Below are 19328 nucleotides of genomic sequence, written 5' to 3' on the forward strand. Positions count from 1 at the left end.
AATTGTAAACACAATTTAGTCTTTTCCTCTGACTTCATTTTGTAAGTTATAAATGGTTGATTTAGTTCTTGGGGTTTATATGTCACAACAGTCACTATATGGGGAATATACGAATGAAGATAACAGAAGTCTGTCTTATCTTTACAAATGAGGAAGAACCCTAACCTGTCCGTAAGATCCACCAGGATAGAAGGAAGACCCTCCCTGTGCAGAAAACAAAAACGTTTACTGTTTTGTAGTTGAAATGTTCTTTCAGGGAAGACTTTTAGAGTGCTCCTGTGCAGGCACTGTGACCCAAATATTTACCTGGTTACCGGAGTAAGAGCTGTGGGAAGAACCTGGGCCCTCCTGAAAGAAAAACACAGACCAACTGTTTTCTTGCAGGCAAGATGAGTATTTAAATACCAGCGTATCTGGTTCTCAACTTTACACCCTTTCTCTCAATTCTGAGCTAACTTTTATGTACCTAAACAAAAATCAAGACCAGTATTATTAAAGTGGAAGAAGTCTTCCAGTGGTAATTTTCTTAGCCTGTTGAAATTTGAATTCTGCAAGGAAACTGTGGATAGCATTCTGCACTGTTCCCTGTCAAACCTCACACTACTAGGTTACATCAGGGTTAATTTAAGTTTTCTACTCTAAGAGACAACTGTCAGGTCTGTAATTATAATCGGGAGTGAAGGAAGCAGGATGCTGGGAGCCTGCGTTCTCCTGGTAAGGGAGGAAGAACAACTACCTGTCCATAGGATCCTCCAGGATAGAAGAAAGGCCCTCCCTGTGCAGAAGACAGAATGGGTTACTGGTTTATATTTGGCTACTCCTTCAGAGAAGGTTTTAGGTGGAGTTTCTGAATAGGGCATTTTATCTGAATGTTTACCTGGTTACCAGAATACGTGCTGTATGAAGAACCTGGGACTCCCTGAAATGAAAACACAGACTAACTTTTTTCTTGCAAACAGACATGTAAGTGAGTCCATTTCTGAATTTCTATTCTTTCAAAATAGAGCTTTCAAAAAGGACATTACTGCAACCATTAAAAGACGACACTGGTTACTTTTGTTAGGGAGAAGGAAACCTTTAGTAAGGACTTTTTTGTTCAGGTTAAAAGACCTGAAAAGAATAATAACTTTTCATTTTACTCTATCTAATCACAGAATCCTATGTCGTACCTGGCAGACTTTATATTGTTACAGATGATCATGACCCTGATCATGTTTTTAAAAATTGCCAGAATACTGAACTTCCAAAGTATAAATAGGGTTTAGGAGAGCAGATTTTTCATCTCACCACTTAAAGGAGAAGACTGTTTACCAGTACATAACATCCATTATTACTGCCACATCCCATTTATATACAAAACAAGCAAAGTGTTATTTTATGGTTAGACTGCTTCCTCAGAGACTATTTGTAGACTGAGCTCTTGCCTTTGGATAAAGCTTAGAGAAAAAGTGGAATAATTGCAGTGTGAGGAATTTGGGGATCCACAAAAGGAAACCCATTGTTTCCTTTGAAACAAGATGGTTTAAATATGTATAGCTTTGACTTTTAATTTATAATCTTTTCCAGGTTTGAAGACACCTTCATGTAACTCATAGCTTTCACATTTAGAAGAAAGCCTTTTGTGGGAATTTTCCTCCAGGCTGAAGAATCTTCATGGAAATAAATGACTGTCTCTTTTGAGTAAGATTTGTGAAAGCTGGTTTATTTATACATATCCATCTACTTATACCTTGCTTTTTTATTCAAAAGAATCAACCTGCCTATCATGGCCAATGTGTTTACATGCTAATCTGCTGTATGTAGAGGAATGACCCTGGACAGAAAATGAAAATAAGTCCAGTTTTTAATTCAGTTTATTCCTTTGCAAATATCACTGAACTTTACTGTTGGGTGAAGACAAAGATCAAGACTATTGCTACCTAGTTTATCATAAATTAATTCTATCAGCTGATAATATCACGAACAAATACAAGTCTCTTATGTATCAAAGTGGACACATCTGCACTGAGAACTGGTTTTTAACATGTCCAATATAGATGTCTTATATTCTTCATGTTGAAAATTATTGTTTGATAGCAACTAAATACACTCTCCTCCCCCTGGGCAAGCTGTGGTGCCTTGCCATGAAAAACTAAGCCTCTTTTTGCACCAATTTAAGCATGCAAAGAAAAAGGCCCTATTGGTATGAAAACTTGCATAGACGTCCATCTTTTTCCTTGTAAATGGATTTGCTTACATAGCATTACAATCACATGACAAATAAAGAAGGTTTTCCTCAATTAAGTTTCAATATTAGTTATTTTAATAGACTAGTCTATATTTTAAAACATGTAGGTCATGATTACTGCTCAGCCTCAATTCTATGAAAGAGACAGTATTTTACCTGACCAAAATTACTATTGCTGTATGTTAAAGTTAATAACAATTAAGTTCAGAAAGCAGCAATTTTTTTATACAATTAGTTTGTTTAAATAGCATGCTTTTTAGAAAAAAAAAAAATCCATAATATGATTCTTATTGAAATTGAAAACTGAAAAAAATATTCCACCATTCAAATGGTTTTATGTAAATACAGCTTCAATAAAAGCTTCAAAAATAAGTGTTCCAGTAGAAGACAGGTGACTTTAAAATCCAAGTTCACCTGGCTTTGCCTGGAAGCAGGTGAAGAAATACCTGGAAGCAGCACCTGCCTGCCAGAAGCCTGGTAAAGCTAGTACATAATGCCCATGTAGCCACATTCCTTGGGCTTTTTCCTGGCACAGAGGCATTGCCTAAGAAAAAAGTTTATCCAGTGCCACTGATCCTGAAATTGCAGTGATCCTGTTTATAGGAAAGAATAGTTTAAATACTGATTTAAGAGATTATCTTTTGAAACGTTTTCCAGATTTTGACATTTTAGTCGCAGTATTTTATTGCGCCAATGAGAAGGACAAGGAACCTAAGCTGGATGCAATTAAATCCCATGGTTACTGCAGGGCATATTGACTCTGTTTTATTGAAATGAATGAATAATTAGCACATAACAGTCAACTGACAGAGCATCTGTATTACCAAGCACAGTTACAGAAAGTTACTGGCCAAATGGTAATCATGCAGTTAAAGTGGGACTCATTCTTCCATTTCATTGTATATAATTCTACCCATACTAAGGAAATTATCAATAATGCTTAGTGTTACCCAAGTGTCCGTACTTACTAGGTGATTAATTCAAAATACTCATTATGCAGATGAAAGTATAAACTCGGAAAGAGAATTACCTGTCTGTTACCACTGCTTCCATCAGGACAAATGCAACCACCCTATAAATTAAAAAAAGAGGAAATAATTATTGCTTTGTGAAAATTTAAAATAAAATCTCGTTTCAGATGTGAAACTGCATTTAGAGGAAGAAAGACTGTGGGACTACTGAGTAACTGTGATCTTTCCTATACCTAGAACAAATGAGGGGACAGCATAGCTCTATGTATTTAATGTTTCCTGTGGAAGTTAGACTGATACTATATCTCTCAGTGCTATGTCTCAGTGCCAGATGCCTCATAAAGATAGAATTATTTGTGTAGCCAAGAGAATCATCATTGTGGTCTTACCAATAAGCCATGCGTGAAATTGAAACAGTGCTAAGAAGTGATTTCAGAGAGCCATTTCAGATAAATTTTATCTGAACAGGGTCACTTCATTTACAATTAAATGCATAACATCAACAATCCCCCATGCAAAACTACTGGACTTAAACTCTGACTCCTGAATTTAATTAGTTTAATTACCAGGAAGTTATCTGACAAGACTAGATAAAAATAGAGAAAATCCTGACCTGACTATTTGATCCACCACCGGTTGCAATAAATGATCCACCCTGTGAAGAAACAAATTATTTTTTATGGAAACATTTTATCAGAATCTAACATGTATAAAATAATGTAGTGAGAAGTAAGGTGACAAACTGTACTACTTCCCTGCATCAACAAACATTATATGTTCAGAACTCTCTGTATGAATCATTGTGAAAACATAAATTTTGATGAAACTTAGTGACTGGACACAATACACAGGGAATGGGTATCAGGAAAACTAATTAAGACAGCTGTTACTCTCTGGAGCCCAGACATCTGACTGTACTATTGAATTAGACTTGAAATTCTCTGAGACAGAGGACTATCGTAGTGTTACATCTACATAATGCTGGGCATAGTGGGATTCCAGATCTCTGGGAAGCTGATGGGTACCAGTACAGTGCAAAATATTAAGAAAAATAGAATCAGGTGACACTCTGGATCAGTTAAATTTCACATAATTCTATAACATATACACTGCTGCAGCAGTACATAAGTCTACAGAATATGAAAGCTGGACCTACTTCTGGAATAGAAGTACATAATCACAAGATGTACCTTGTTACCAAATTCTAAATGAAACAGAATTATATACCTGGCCATTACCTTCACTAGAACAGGACTGTTTCTGAAAAAAAGATTCTAAAACTATTTCTTTTGTGTTTTGCAAACAACTTTTACACCATGTTATGTAAAGAAACACGTGCAATGCTTACCTGCTTAGTAGAGTGAAGGAACAGAGGAGACAGTATATTCTGGGCCCATTATAATTATTTACAACTGTATAAAATTATAACATTATAGGGAAAATGCTGCCAAATCAAAATAGCAACCTTCAGCACAGATAAATTAGTGGAACCTAATTTTCAGAAATGAAATATAATTTATCAGAAAGCTCCTTGCAATGAGATCACGCAGTAGACACCATGTTATTACCTGGACGTTAGTGTGGCTGCTATTTGAAGTAGAAGACTCGTTCTGTGAAGAAACAAGAAATGACTCATCTTTCTGTAAGGGTAATAAATTAAAATACATAGTTCTATTGGGAAAGAACTACCTAACCTTAAATAGAATACTCTGTTGTGGAAACTAGATCTTTATTCCTGTTTTTGTAGGTAATATGCCAAGGAGCTGTAACACCCGCAGTATTTCAGAAAAAGTGACAAGAATGGATTACCTGGGCATCGTAGTCTCTTCTGCTCAAAACATGTGATGTATCCTGTAAAAACCAAAGACATTTACTATTAGGACATGAAAACTCTATGATCAGTGACAGGCATTCTATTTTTCCGTATTACTTACTTATAACAACTCCAGGCCCATTAATGCATACATTGAGTAGGAATGCCTTATAGCAAAATAAAAGTTATTTGCACATCATTTTTATAGGCTACTGCTGAGTCTAACTTGAAGCTATACAATACACTTATCTGTATCTCCTCCATAACATGCACAACAAATTACGAAACATTAATCTTTCTTACTTCATTATTCTATATTAGTTCAGCCGAAATTGTAGCTATCCTCTGTTTGTATGACACTCGTTTAATTTTAACTTTAGCTTGGACCAACTCTGTATGTGCTTCCTGAAGAACATACTTCTTGTCTTTTTTTCATATATGTGTGTATATATATATACACACACACACACATATCCTTTAAAGTAAATTAATCCAAAGAGCAAATAGCCAAGGTATTTTTATTTTACTTTTTCTGTAAATATTAATTAGGAAAAATATAATTAGTGAAAAATTAGGCATAATTGGGACAAATTAGGTATAGTTAGGGCAAAAATCCTACAAACAGTAAAAAAGAAAAGGAAAAAAAAGGTTACTTACTCTGGCAACAACTTTCTTGTTTGCACAACCAGAACTCTGTAAAGGAGCCAGAAGCTCGTTATTACTTTATAGATGCAGCCATTCACACAAAATACTTTCAGCAAAAATCTACCTAAATTTGTCAAGGTGGCATATTTTGGGACAGGAAAGTATCCAGAGAATTGACCTCCCTTTCACTAAAAAACACAGTGGAAAATATTGTATCAGAGTTCTTTGAAAATAAAAGCAACTAACATTGATAGCCTAGCTTTGGAGCAAGAGAGGAAAGTGTCATTTATCTGCTGAAACCCTCATATGGTACAAACAGGAATGCAAACCTCATCAGCCTATTCCTGTGGAACCAATACAAAATTCAGACTTACCTACACCATAAAACGCATCTACTAAAGAGTGAGGTAGCCAGGTCTCACTTTCTTTTAGTGTTCTTTTTTTTATTTTTTTCACAATTCAGTATGAAATTGTGAAAGTATAAAATAGTTTGTTTACCAAGCTATGTCTACAGTACATTCAAAAGGTAATTCCACTTTTCAGTAAATTGGCTTAATTATCAGTAAAGGATGTAGTAACAAAAAGTTTGTGTCAAGCTCATCACCTGAATTTTGGCCAATTTCTCAATAATTCTGCAATCTGCCATCAGCTATGTTCTGCCACAGCTATCATTTTACTATCACTGAGAGTCTTAAAAAGCATATTCTTCATCTGTTTTCACCTTATCACTCCTTCATCAAAAGTTCCTGCTTAGTGGAGTCTCCCTCAGCACAACCACTGGGATTTAGAGAACAATCTCTATAACAAATTGTGTTGTTGTTGGTTTTTTTTTTTTTTTTTTTTTTTTTTAACATCCCCCACCCTTCTTTGTGAGAACATTTAGAAGCAAACTCTTTTACAATGAAGTCCGGCAATATGTACTGGATAGCGATAACCAAGAGAATATCATCTTTTGTGAACAAAGGAGGAAGTGATGACACTTAAACAGGGTTTGCTGCTGAAGGATTTTTTTTTTTTGCAGAACTGTTTGCATTAAACCTAATGCAACACATTCAACAAAAATACAAGCAAAACCAAAAGATGTTTTCAGAAGGCCTCCTTACTTCCTAGTATACATTTTTGGTGCAGTACTAAAGAACTAGAGAGGAAAAATAATAAAGCAGTAAAGTACATGGCTGACAACTGAAGAAAAGGCAAGTAACTGATGACAGAAGGTTACTCTAGATGGCAGTAACAGATGGAAAAAGCTTTTCTACGAACAGAAAGAAGTTCTTACACATAGTATATTTGCTTGGTCACGAGCTATCCATGTTAATCACAATTTGTAGGACAGATGGAAAGTCTTGACAGAAAGACTATTACCAGGGAATAAATGTTACAATACTAGCATATATGCAAGTTTAAAATAGAACAAGTGGAAAAAGCTTGAGGTGGCTACATGCCTCATGTACACAGATGGTTAATTCGCAAATAATTATCCAGTCAAAGTGCATATACTTCAGAAAAACTGTGTTAGTATATACATAGCATATATTCTCAGAAGTATTGTACAGCAGCCTTGACAACGGCTAGAAGGGACTAAGTACAGAGAAATATAACATCAAATATCTCATTCTTTAATTAACTTTTTGTAGAGTATTATAAAGCAATCATACACTCCAATTAGAGGCCCACAGGTCTAATGTAGAAGTGTTCAGTTACTAACACTGTCATTAATCATAATAATTTGAATACTGCAGAAGGAAAAAAGCACTTACCCGACCATTGGCACTATAGGTAGTGTCATTCTGGAAAAGAAGAAGTTATTTCCTTCTTTAAGAATTATTTAAATACAGTAAGTTTACAGAAACCTGATTCTTTCTGATACTGCATACAGACATGACAAAAATCATTTGATGCTTACATCCTCCACAGCCTTGCCTAAATTACTTTGAAATCCTACCATTCCAGTCTGAAAAATATTTTAATAGCATGTTCAGATTGGTAGAAAGGTAACATGAAAAGCAGTGGAATATCTGCCACAGTCTCTCTTCTCTCTCTTTCATTGTATGTATTTAAAGCTTGTCTAAGGGATTTTTATTTTTATTTTTTTTTAATTACTGTAAAATGTATCTTTAGACTTTAGGCAAAATTTTCTGTTACTGCAAAGCCAGTGAAATCTTTTTATCCATATTTCATTTCATAGAATCACAGAATGGTTTAGGTTGGAAGGGACCTTAAAGACCATTAACCCCCCTGCCATGGGCAGGGACACCTCCCACTAGACCAGGTTGCTCAAAGCCTCATCCAGCCTGGCCTTGAACATCTCCAGGGATGAGGCATCCAGAACGTCTCTGGGCAACCTGCTCCTGTGCCTCACCACCCTCATAGTGAAAAATTTCTTCCTGATATCTAATCTAAATCTACTCTCTTCCAGTTTGAAGCCATTACTCCTTGTCCTATCACTACATGCCCTTCTAAAAAGTCCCTCTCCATCTTTCTTGCAGGCCCCTTTCAGATACTGGAAGGCCACTAGAAGGTCTCCCTGAAGCCTTCTCTTCTCCAAGCTGAACAATTTCATCCAGGCTACTTAATTACATGACGTTAAATGCATTTAAAACCACAAAATGTATCTGCAAACGCATGACAATTTTCAGTAAGAAAAACATGCAGTTGCTGAAACAGCTATTACTGTGGGAACTCAACATTCTTTCTGAATCATTCTGCTCACATCTAGCAGTGCAATATTTTCCCATCTACATGAAAAATGTTGTGATGAAAATATTTTAGAGAAAATATACTCACATCATCACAAGCATTGGGATTATCATCTGAGGAATCTTGTGAATCCTAGAAGGAGATCAGATACCAGTTATTTCCTCACAAAAATGGATGGTTAAAATACAATTTGATGTTGTACTCTGCAAGACAGAATTGAGGCTTATGCAAAGAAAAAGCTGAGTTTAATTAAAGTAAAATCTTTAAAAGGAAAATAAGGAGCTAAACACATGGCTGCAATGGTTGCTTACAGGGAATGTTCCATTCTTCAGTAGAGAAAAAAACCAAAAATCTATCCAAACCAAAAAAAGACTATGGAAAGTATTATGTTTTACTACATCTTTGAGAAAGATGATGCAGGGACTACAAAGATTAGCATGGAATAATATGTAACTAGGAGAAAGAATGAATTAGTTACCTGACCATCATAGTAGGTGTCTGAGGAGGATCCACCCTTTAAAACAAACAAACCAAAATCAGAGAAAATTATGATATAGAAAACCTGATTCTGAGCAGAGGCTAAAGCTTGTATGAAGTGATGTACAAGTAGGGAAACAGCATTACTTACTTGGCCACCACCATAGTTTTGTGAGAAGGATCCACCCTATAAAATAAAGAAATATAAATGCTACTTCAGAAGACACTGATTTTGTTGGGGGGCTGTAAAGCTTGAGTAAACAATTGCCTGGGATTCCTTTGAACAAATACAACTTTCTAGATATCTAGATAATTTATCAGATATTATAAAAATCCTTACCAGGAGAAAATCATGGTCTACCTACCTGGCTGCCACCATAATTTTGTGAGTATGATGATCCACCCTGCTAACAAAAAAAAATAAAATATTAGAATTAATATTACAATACTGCAGATTGGCTATTGATCAGCCATCATGGAACCAGTGTGAAGTAAAACCTCTGTGGGAGGAAATAATAATCTCTACTTACTTGGCTACCACCATAGTTTTGTGAGGAGTATGACCCACCCTGTGAAAACAAAACAACAATTGTTACAATGCTGGAGAGCTGAATTTGATCAGAATCCACAGAGCTAGCTTTATTAGGTTGCAGAGTTCTTTCTATGTAAGTGGAATTTCAGGGCTAGTAAAAAAAGTACGTTTGAAGAGAATGAGTTACAGGCTGAAGCTCAGGAGACTCTGCAAGAGTCTATACCCTCACAAGCAAGGAAGCTATACTCTAAATTAGAGCTGCTTAAAATGTTTTCCCAAATGGATAATAAAGAGCTACCTACCTGACCACCCTGTGATCCATCCTGTAAATGAGACACAAATTATGCATGCATTAGACACTTACTGTTTGGCTATGGATTATTTTTAATGAAAGTTATGATACTTGCTTAGGAGAAGTAAGGAGCAGAGGCAGGTATGCAATATAGGTATGATTTCTAAAGTAGTAAGCATAGATTGCCAACAGTGCAAAGGTAAATACTAGATGAGACATATGTCAAGGAACATACGTCAAGACGAGTTGCATTCTGAACAGACTCTAGACAACGTATCTTTTTTTTCTCCTGTAGAAAACCTAATTTGTACAAATGGAATGAAAAATTTCCCTGGTAGCATTATTACACAGAAAGCTGGGAGCTCTGAGATTCAGTGGCCTTGAGGAAAAGGTTTTAAATAGAGCACTCAATATGTTTCAACTTTAAAAAAGGAATGTAGTTTAAAAGTGAAATGAGAAGAAATATTTATAGAGGTGTCAGTGTCAAAAGTGCATCATAAAGAACAGTGAAATCCTGAGCTATTGAAGTGAGTGGGATATTTGCCATTCACTAAAATGGAGCTGAGACTTCATCCAGAAGAGACAAAGGAAAATGAAATGAAAAGTATTATCTTTCAATGTTTTATCAGTTTTTAGAACAAAATTTAAGTGTTTCCTTTAGTCTTAGAAAGAAATAGCTCCTCTTTACAAAAAAACTTGAAAAGCTATTATAAAATAATATACATACCTATATCATGTATTATTCTTTGAAGTTACAAAAATATATTCCATATAGCATACATATACCACATTACAATAATATATGTTAGCAACATTTATGTTCTTTGTATATTTATAAATATAGTATATATTTATATTGGTAATACATGTTATTTATTAATACAATGATCTATTCAATTTTTCTATTTCTTGTAAAAAATCAGTAAGACTCAAGAGAAATATCATGAATAAAAAAAGAGATAACCATTGCTGTTTCCTTACTAATTTTTAACACTTACAGAGGTTGTTTCTTTAAACACAGCAGACATCTTTTAGGATAGTGGGTTTTAGAGTTCCAACACTGAAACTTGTAGCAAATATACGCGTAGCTATCTATATACTTCACTGCACAAACTGCATGAATTAAGCCAGTCTCTTTCACAAACCTCAAGCAGCAGTCCTGAAATATTTTCTAAGTTTTGAAGGGAAAAGTCCACAATATGCTGGTGAGGTCCATCCCTCATTTAAATAGCGCCAGTTGAGTAACTCTGCAGTGGACCTGTTCTTTCCAGAATCTGGCCTTAGTATCTTATAGAACTAGACATTTCACAGACATAATGCCAGGAAAAAGTGGGGAGGGGAAGACCCCAAACTCCTGTGTATAGGAAGATAGTGAGTTCTAATCTCATAATTGGTAATATTATATCTATGAATCTGAAGTTGGTACTAATTGAGTTAGTGTCAAAACTCATTTTGGATGCATCTTAAAATCGGAGGAGGAAGGCAACATTTACCTGGTGGCAGGGATTGCTATCATATGAATAACCCTGTTAAAAAAACAAACAAACCAAAAGGTAAATGCCCAAATTTTCATTTTCTTGAAAAGTAGTTAGCTTTCTTAAAATTTCTTATGTGAGAATTAATGTAACAAAACTCAACATAAAACTTTACATAGGATGAGTTTAATTTTATTTGACCCTTTAAGTCTGTGGCTTTACCCTCTGTCACTCCCATACCCACCTACTCACAAGCACCAAGACATGTGCCCACATATCAAAGGAGGACTATTTGCGTGCCACATGGAAAGCAAGGTAGGCTTGCAATTGTTGTCTCTCTGTATCATCCTAGTTCCTCTTAATTGATAAAGATGAACTGGAGGGGTTTTCTTGGACAGTTCTTTTAGGAATTAACAGTTACTGTTGTGTGACTGCCTACCTCAGAATCTTGCTAGATTCACCCATCTTAGGCAGGGCTGCTGCCCAATGCCTTTCATTTCCCTGTTTGTGGTATATTTTGGTTACAGCCAGTCTTCTTGTTGGGATAACAGGATGAGAAACAGAACGTACAATGAGTTCTACCCTGGTTGTCACCCTCCCATTATTAGAGCACAGGTCTTCTGTTGGTAAGTCAACCTGCGACACAGCTTTGGTGGAAGTAACACATTCTTCAGAGTTTATCAGTTCAATTTCTGTTAACTGTGTCCTTGTACTGCTTCTTACAATGTTTTCACATGCATTTCCATTCATACGTAACTCATACCATTCCTAATAGTTCTGCTAAATACTTATGCTAAAAATTTCTGTATTTATACTTCTCTTTCCTTCCTGTTGCTTTCACAAATATATTTATTTGAACATAGGTTTACTATCATGGCCTCATCCATGACCCTTTCATCTGGGATCTCATGATTGAAGACACTGTCTTTACTCCATGGTAGGCATACACAAGTTGAAATGGAACTAGGATGAAAACTATTAATCTAATTCTTATTCCACAGGAGCCACCTTCTGATCCTATCACTTTCTATAGGAACTAAATGCAGTAACATCCAAAAATCATTCCCAAGCAAAGATTATATCTGTTTACTGAGTAGACAGATGAATGACTACTTGTCTGTCCTCTATGTGTAACACGAAATGGGAGAAGCCATTTCATTTTGGTTAGAGGGATCAACAATATCAGACTTTCTTCATCTCTGTGCTAGATAATTCCATTTAACAATGAAAAAAAAAGATTCCAACTACAAACATTATATAACTTATAAAAAATTATTTTACTACTACAAAGAAAGCTGGGTCTAGCTTCCAAATAATTTGGAGAAAGGGGACTTACTTGTCCACAACCACTGCTGCCACCTGAAGACGCAGAACCACTCTGCTTGAGAGAAGAAAAAAAAAAAAAAAAAAAGCATATCAATAATCCAAATATTACTTTATTACTTTTCTCCATTTCAAATACAGAAATAAATTTTAAAGGCTTTAGCTGCCTGACTGCTTAAAGGGCAGAATACCAGCTACTGGGAAATTTCTTGTAAAGTATTGTGTATGTTGAATATTATAGCGCATCAAAAAGCTGATATCTGCATGCATTCCTTCCTGTATGGGAAAGAGCTGCTTCAATGAGCTACTGTTCCCAGACTAAAATGAAAAAAAGCTCAAAACTCTTACTTATAATGACAATTTACTATATAATTTCAAAAAGCAAATCACAGAATTCTAAATACATATATGGGAACATCACATACATGTTATATACTGACTCATGACCGACAGATGCCTACCTGGCCATAGGAGCTGGCACCTTGAGGCCGGTAGCCCTTTAAGAAAGGCAAGAACTCATTTGTAAACAAAGCTGTAGTCGTAGCACAGCTGTGACAGAAAAGCCCATTTCCACTAAAAGTTCTTCTGTGCTATGTTCCTCTCCCTTCACAGTAATTCAGTGGTACAAACCAAAATCAAGGACCACTCAGCAGCACCAAGAAGGGGAAAAAAAAAACCAACCAAACCCCAAAGTCCATTTACAAGGCAGGCTCCTACAGAAAAGCTCAATACAGTTCAGCAGAAAAGTCTCACCTGGCCATAGGACTGGCTGCCTTGGGAACCCTTTAAAAAAACAAAACAGAAGATAATTAGCACCTTGACAAGGAGGCTGCTACAAAGAGCATAATGTTTATGGAAGTACAGCTGCACAGGGGTTTCCCACCCCCCTTCCTCCTCCCCCACCTCCCCTCCACCCCCCCAAAAAAAGCCTCTTCCTGAGCTAAGGAGATAGAGCATTGTGCTAGCATATGTACGGCAGATTGTCCTATTGAGACGCAGACTACAAAACGAAACATCACTCTCAAAATCTGCCAGTCATGCTGGTCACAGAGAGATCAGTGAAGAACTTCCTACAGAATATCCAGTTTGCTTACCTGGCCATAGGAACTGCTGCTGCCTGAGTAACTTGGCCCACCCTAAGACAAGGACACCATTTGGTTATTTCCCTTTTGTAAGGGATCCAGCCTGCATTAGGAGAAGCAAGCAACTACACTCTGAAGCTCTGCTGGGCAGTATGAAGAGCCTGGACTTCCTCCTGGCCCTCACAATGATGCTGCATGTCATGATTTCACATGCTGAGATTCCAGATAAATAAGTAGCATGGGGATCAATTTTGAGTGTGAGAATACCCACTTTCAGAGTTAAGTTCATCTTCTGAGTGCTTGCTAAGTGCTTTTGCAGTGCCATGGCACTTTGCTTTCTCAAACGGTGTATACTGACTGATGCTTACCTGGCCATAGGAGCTGGCACCTTGAGGCCGGTAGCCCTTTAAGAAAGGCAAGAACTCATTTGTAAACAAAGCTGTAGTCGTAGCACAGCTGTGACAGAAAAGCCCATTTCCACTAAAAGTTCTTCTGTGCTATGTTCCTCTCCCTTCACAGTAATTCAGTGGTACAAACCAAAATCAAGGACCACTCAGCAGCACCAAGAAGGGGAAAAAACCAACCAAACCCCAAAGTCCATTTACAAGGCAGGCTCCTACAGAAAAGCTCAATACAGTTCAGCAGAAAAGTCTCACCTGGCCATAGGACTGGCTGCCTTGGGAACCCTTTACAAAAAAAAACCCCAGACGATAATTAGCACCTTGACAAGGAGGCTGCTACAAAGAGCATAATGTTTATGGAAGTACAGCTGCACAGGGGTTTCCCACCCCCCTTCCTCCTCCCCCACCTCCCCTCCACCCCCCCAAAAAAAGCCTCTTCCTGAGCTAAGGAGATAGAGCATTGTGCTAGCATATGTACGGCAGATTGTCCTATTGAGACGCAGACTACAAAACGAAACATCACTCTCAAAATCTGCCAGTCATGCTGGTCACAGAGAGATCAGTGAAGAACTTCCTACAGAATATCCAGTTTGCTTACCTGGCCATAGGAACTGCTGCTGCCTGAGTAACTTGGCCCACCCTAAGACAAGGACACCATTTGGTTATTTCCCTTTTGTAAGGGATCCAGCCTGCATTAGGAGAAGCAAGCAACTACACTCTGAAGCTCTGCTGGGCAGTATGAAGAGCCTGGACTTCCTCCTGGCCCTCACAATGATGCTGCATGTCATGATTTCACATGCTGAGATTCCAGATAAATAAGTAGCATGGGGATCAATTTTGAGTGTGAGAATACCCACTTTCAGAGTTAAGTTCATCTTCTGAGTGCTTGCTAAGTGCTTTTGCAGTGCCATGGCACTTTGCTTTCTCAAATGGTGTACACTGACTGATGCTTACCTGGCCATAGGAGCTGGCACCTTGGGGCTGGTAGCCCTGTAAGAAAGGAATTAGTGATTCATTATTATTGTATTTGTGAAGCAATATGCCTCTCACATTTCTCTCTTAGTGGGGAAAAAAATGCAGATTAAGACAGAGAATGTACAGACTCTGCTGCTTAACTACAATTGTTTTGACATTTCTTTTTCTGAATGAATCACTGCATTTCTCAATGATCACAGTGTATTTCTCAAATGACCATCCGAGAGTAGTTTCACATCCATCTCAGATAGGACTCTAGTCTTACGAAGGTTTTCCAGGACACTGAAGGGATGCAAAATTTTCTTATTTTGTTTCTTTTGCCTGGTGTGTCTCAGACACTGGGCTTAGATGTCTAATGGTCGGTGAATACTGATTTCCTATATTTGTATTTTTGGTGATCCCCAGTTGCACAATTCCCTTCCTCTGAGGGAAAATAGAGGCTAAAAATAATTTTAAAAAATTAAGAAAGAATCCTAGAAAAGATATAGATTCGTAAAATTGCATTCTTTTGTTTCAATTAAAAGTTGCAGGTCAAATGAATTAGTCAAGGATGCCAGTACCTTTTGAAAAACTTTCAGTAACACAAAATTACTGTGGGAAACTATAAGCTGCTGATGCAATCTGCCTTCAATATAATGTCAAAGAAGAGCAGATGTTTCATGTACATGCAGACCTGTGCCACAGCTGTCTGGGAGAGTGATGAAGACAGGCATTACCAAAAAGGATTTGAACTATCTTGTCTATTTCTGCTATCTGATGAGATAAAGATCCTGCAAAATTCATAGCTAACTTAGGGATGCTTTAAAACACATAAAAACTGTAAAGGGAGGTAAACATGCATCAGCTGCAGGCTCTAAGAATATCTTCCTGCTGCTGAGGAACTGACCCAGTACTCTTTAGCTCCTCAATGCTGTTTCTCCATACAGAGACCAACAGAGACAGCAAAGAACTGACTATAAATGTGTCTTGTAGCATGAAAATCAACTGGTACAGGAAAAGCACTAAATAGACTATTTCTAGCATAAATTTTAAAGTTCGATACCCATGGAAAAGATCAGATAGCAACGGGAAACCATGCTTCCTGCAGATATCCATTAAAAACACAACTGTCATTTTCAGAACAAAAGTTTTCAAACGGATCCAGAGATTTGTTTCTTTTTTCTTCTTGAGAACACAATATAAATTGAAAGAAAAACAAAAACTTGAAGTCTGCTACCTTTTGCAGTACCATGGCTCTCCACTTTCTGAAGGGCTCTATACTGACTGATGCTTACCTGGCCATAGGAGCTGGCACCTTGAGGCCGGTAGCCCTTTAAGAAAGGCAAGAACTCATTTGTAAACAAAGCTGTAGTCGTAGCACAGCTGTGACAGAAAAGCCCATTTCCACTAAAAGTTCTTCTGTGCTATGTTCCTCTCCCTTCACAGTAATTCAGTGGTACAAACCAAAATCAAGGACCACTCAGCAGCACCAAGAAGGGGAAAAAACCAACCAAACCCCAAAGTCCATTTACAAGGCAGGCTCCTACAGAAAAGCTCAATACAGTTCAGCAGAAAAGTCTCACCTGGCCATAGGACTGGCTGCCTTGGGAACCCTTTAAAAAAACAAAACAGAAGATAATTAGCACCTTGACAAGGAGGCTGCTACAAAGAGCATAATGTTTATGGAAGTACAGCTGCACAGGGGTTTCCCACCCCCCTTCCTCCTCCCCCACCTCCCCCCCACCCCCCCCAAAAAAAGCCTCTTCCCGAGCCTAAGGAGATAGAGTATTGTGCTAGCATATGTACGGCAGATTGTCCTATTGAGACGCAGACTACAAAACGAAACATCACTCTCAAAATCTGCCAGTCATGCTGGTCACAGAGAGATCAGTGAAGAACTTCCTACAGAATATCCAGTTTGCTTACCTGGCCATAGGAACTGCTGCTGCCTGAGTAACTTGGCCCACCCTAAGACAAGGACACCATTTGGTTATTTCCCTTTTGTAAGGGATCCAGCCTGCATTAGGAGAAGCAAGCAACTACACTCTGAAGCTCTGCTGGGCAGTATGAAGAGCCTGGACTTCCTCCTGGCCCTCACAATGATGCTGCATGTCATGATTTCACATGCTGAGATTCCAGATAAATAAGTAGCATGGGGATCAATTTTGAGTGTGAGAATACCCACTTTCAGAGTTAAGTTCATCTTCTGAGTGCTTGCTAAGTGCTTTTGCAGTGCCATGGCACTTTGCTTTCTCAAACGGTGTATACTGACTGATGCTTACCTGGCCATAGGAGCTGGCACCTTGAGGCCGGTAGCCCTTTAAGAAAGGCAAGAACTCATTTGTAAACAAAGCTGTAGTCGTAGCACAGCTGTGACAGAAAAGCCCATTTCCACTAAAAGTTCTTCTGTGCTATGTTCCTCTCCCTTCACAGTAATTCAGTGGTACAAACCAAAATCAAGGACCACTCAGCAGCACCAAGAAGGGGAAAAAAAAAACCAACCAAACCCCAAAGTCCATTTACAAGGCAGGCTCCTACAGAAAAGCTCAATACAGTTCAGCAGAAAAGTCTCACCTGGCCATAGGACTGGCTGCCTTGGGAACCCTTTACAAAAAAAAACCCCAGACGATAATTAGCACCTTGACAAGGAGGCTGCTACAAAGAGCATAATGTTTATGGAAGTACAGCTGCACAGGGGTTTCCCACCCCCAAAAAAAGCTTCTTCCTCATCCTAAGGAGATAGAGCATTACACTAGCATCTGTTCAGCAGATTGTCCTACTCTCAGCAAAAGCCATGAATCAAATTGAGACACAGACTACCAACCTCGTGCACATTGAGTACCTACAGCCTTGGTCCCTAGAAGTTATACCTACCCTTGTGAAACATTTTCCTCGTTGCTTGTAGTGGTACAGAGAATATTGAGAGATGTTTGTCTTCCCCCTCCATCCCCACTCCCCCCAAAAGAAGAGGAACTCTGAAGAGCCTTCATACTTGAGTTCATACAATGATTATTCTCATTTGTTACTCCGCAACAAATTATGTTATTATTATTTCGGTATTTGTTAAATTTATACACTTGTTTTTCAGACAAGTAGCTTTGTCTCCTGAAAGACGTTGCACAGAGGTCCACAGTTATGATTCTCCTTCATTCTTGATATGGATAAGCAACTATCCTTCACAACCTTTGGAAATTTGAGATCTAATATACATCAGGTCTGAATCTACCAGTATGGGATTTATAGTGTGACACTGAGTCTAGAATCACTTCCTCTCAGTGCCATGACTTTTACGCCCCTTTTAGAGGACACATTGAGTGGTATACAGTCATTTAACTTCAACTATTTTTGTTTGTAACACTCATAAATGTATCTCCATGTGTGATTGGTTGAACACCAGTACCAGATGACAATTTTATGAACAAAAATCAGAGAAATAGAAGTATCTGCACCCTGTGAAATAAATTTTAAAATGTAGGAAATAATTTATTTCCAAGTTGTGCTGGCCCTGTTTTAGTGAAGTTTACAGAAATATTTCTAATCCTTTTTAAGTTCACTTACCTGAACATAAGTACTACTGCTGCCGCTTTGCTGTCTTTGTCCACCCTACTCAGGAACAAAAGAAATAGTTATTTATTTTTAAGAGTAATTGCATTTATTTTTTAAGAGGAATTGCTAACATACTAATAAATTTCAAGAAGTAACTCTCTCCTTATATCTACTAGACATTTTGAAAGCCAAAAAGAGTTCCTTATACCTGTTCTTTATTTATGCCATCTCCAACCACTACAGTGTTTAATACTTCAGTATATAAGGATCCTTCATAAACTGTTAAAAGTATTTATACATCTTGATGTCATTTTCTTAATGAAAATTCATCATATAATACATTGTAGTGTCATATTGTTGTATTTCAAATGAATTTAAATAATTCTGCCTTCAAATGTATCACACACTGTCATTAAACTTATATCCATTTATGTTCATATTATGGCTGATTTTTTTTCATGAATAAGCACAACAAACTTTTGACAAAGGCTTTGTCAAAACAAAAATTGGAAAAGCCACAGTTAGAATTTAACCAAAGGAAAAGTCACTGCAGAAGATCTTTCAATTCCCGTGAAGTACATGGATTATGAGAGTTTTATTTATATATATAAGCTGATATATATATATAATTTTTATATATATAAACTGATATATATATATCAGTTTTATTTTTATATATATGCATTGAAAATACTTAACCTGTGAAATCAAAACACTATACATTTAAATGCAGAAATAAAACAACAAGGAAATCTTATTCCTTTCTCTGCCAGCGTTCATCACTAGTTATGGAAGAATCTACTGCTATACATTTTGAAAGCAATGATTTTCAAAAGACAAATTTCAGCTGGGTTCACCTACTTCTGATATTTCAGTGAAAGTGAGAATTTATT

At 37.2% G+C, this 19328-nt stretch overlaps 1 protein-coding gene across 1 annotated transcript in view; it reads right to left on the bottom strand.

Annotated features, from left to right (window-relative positions):
• Positions 1–63: 63 nt before the first annotated feature.
• The window catches only part of LOC128913758 (loricrin-like), a 55373-nt gene continuing 36108 nt past the window's right edge, over positions 64–19328 (bottom strand). The window contains exons 16-40 of the mRNA XM_054211878.1: positions 18448–18492; positions 16473–16502; positions 14890–14925; positions 14534–14575; positions 13903–13938; positions 13547–13588; positions 13206–13235; positions 12466–12507; positions 11148–11180; positions 9665–9685; positions 9361–9399; positions 9196–9237; positions 8982–9017; positions 8832–8867; positions 8441–8485; positions 7414–7443; positions 5669–5704; positions 5008–5049; positions 4767–4808; positions 3812–3853; positions 3258–3299; positions 878–919; positions 737–775; positions 307–348; positions 64–204 (exon numbers count right to left, since the gene is read on the bottom strand). Coding sequence (XP_054067853.1) covers positions 142–204; positions 307–348; positions 737–775; positions 878–919; positions 3258–3299; positions 3812–3853; positions 4767–4808; positions 5008–5049; positions 5669–5704; positions 7414–7443; positions 8441–8485; positions 8832–8867; positions 8982–9017; positions 9196–9237; positions 9361–9399; positions 9665–9685; positions 11148–11180; positions 12466–12507; positions 13206–13235; positions 13547–13588; positions 13903–13938; positions 14534–14575; positions 14890–14925; positions 16473–16502; positions 18448–18492 — 975 coding nt within the window. The 3' untranslated portion in view covers positions 64–141. The remainder of the gene's footprint in view (positions 205–306; positions 349–736; positions 776–877; positions 920–3257; positions 3300–3811; positions 3854–4766; positions 4809–5007; positions 5050–5668; positions 5705–7413; positions 7444–8440; positions 8486–8831; positions 8868–8981; positions 9018–9195; positions 9238–9360; positions 9400–9664; positions 9686–11147; positions 11181–12465; positions 12508–13205; positions 13236–13546; positions 13589–13902; positions 13939–14533; positions 14576–14889; positions 14926–16472; positions 16503–18447; positions 18493–19328) is intronic.

Source organism: Rissa tridactyla, chromosome 8 (genome assembly GCF_028500815.1).
Source record: "Rissa tridactyla isolate bRisTri1 chromosome 8, bRisTri1.patW.cur.20221130, whole genome shotgun sequence".
Classification (NCBI taxonomy): Eukaryota; Metazoa; Chordata; class Aves; order Charadriiformes; family Laridae; genus Rissa; species Rissa tridactyla.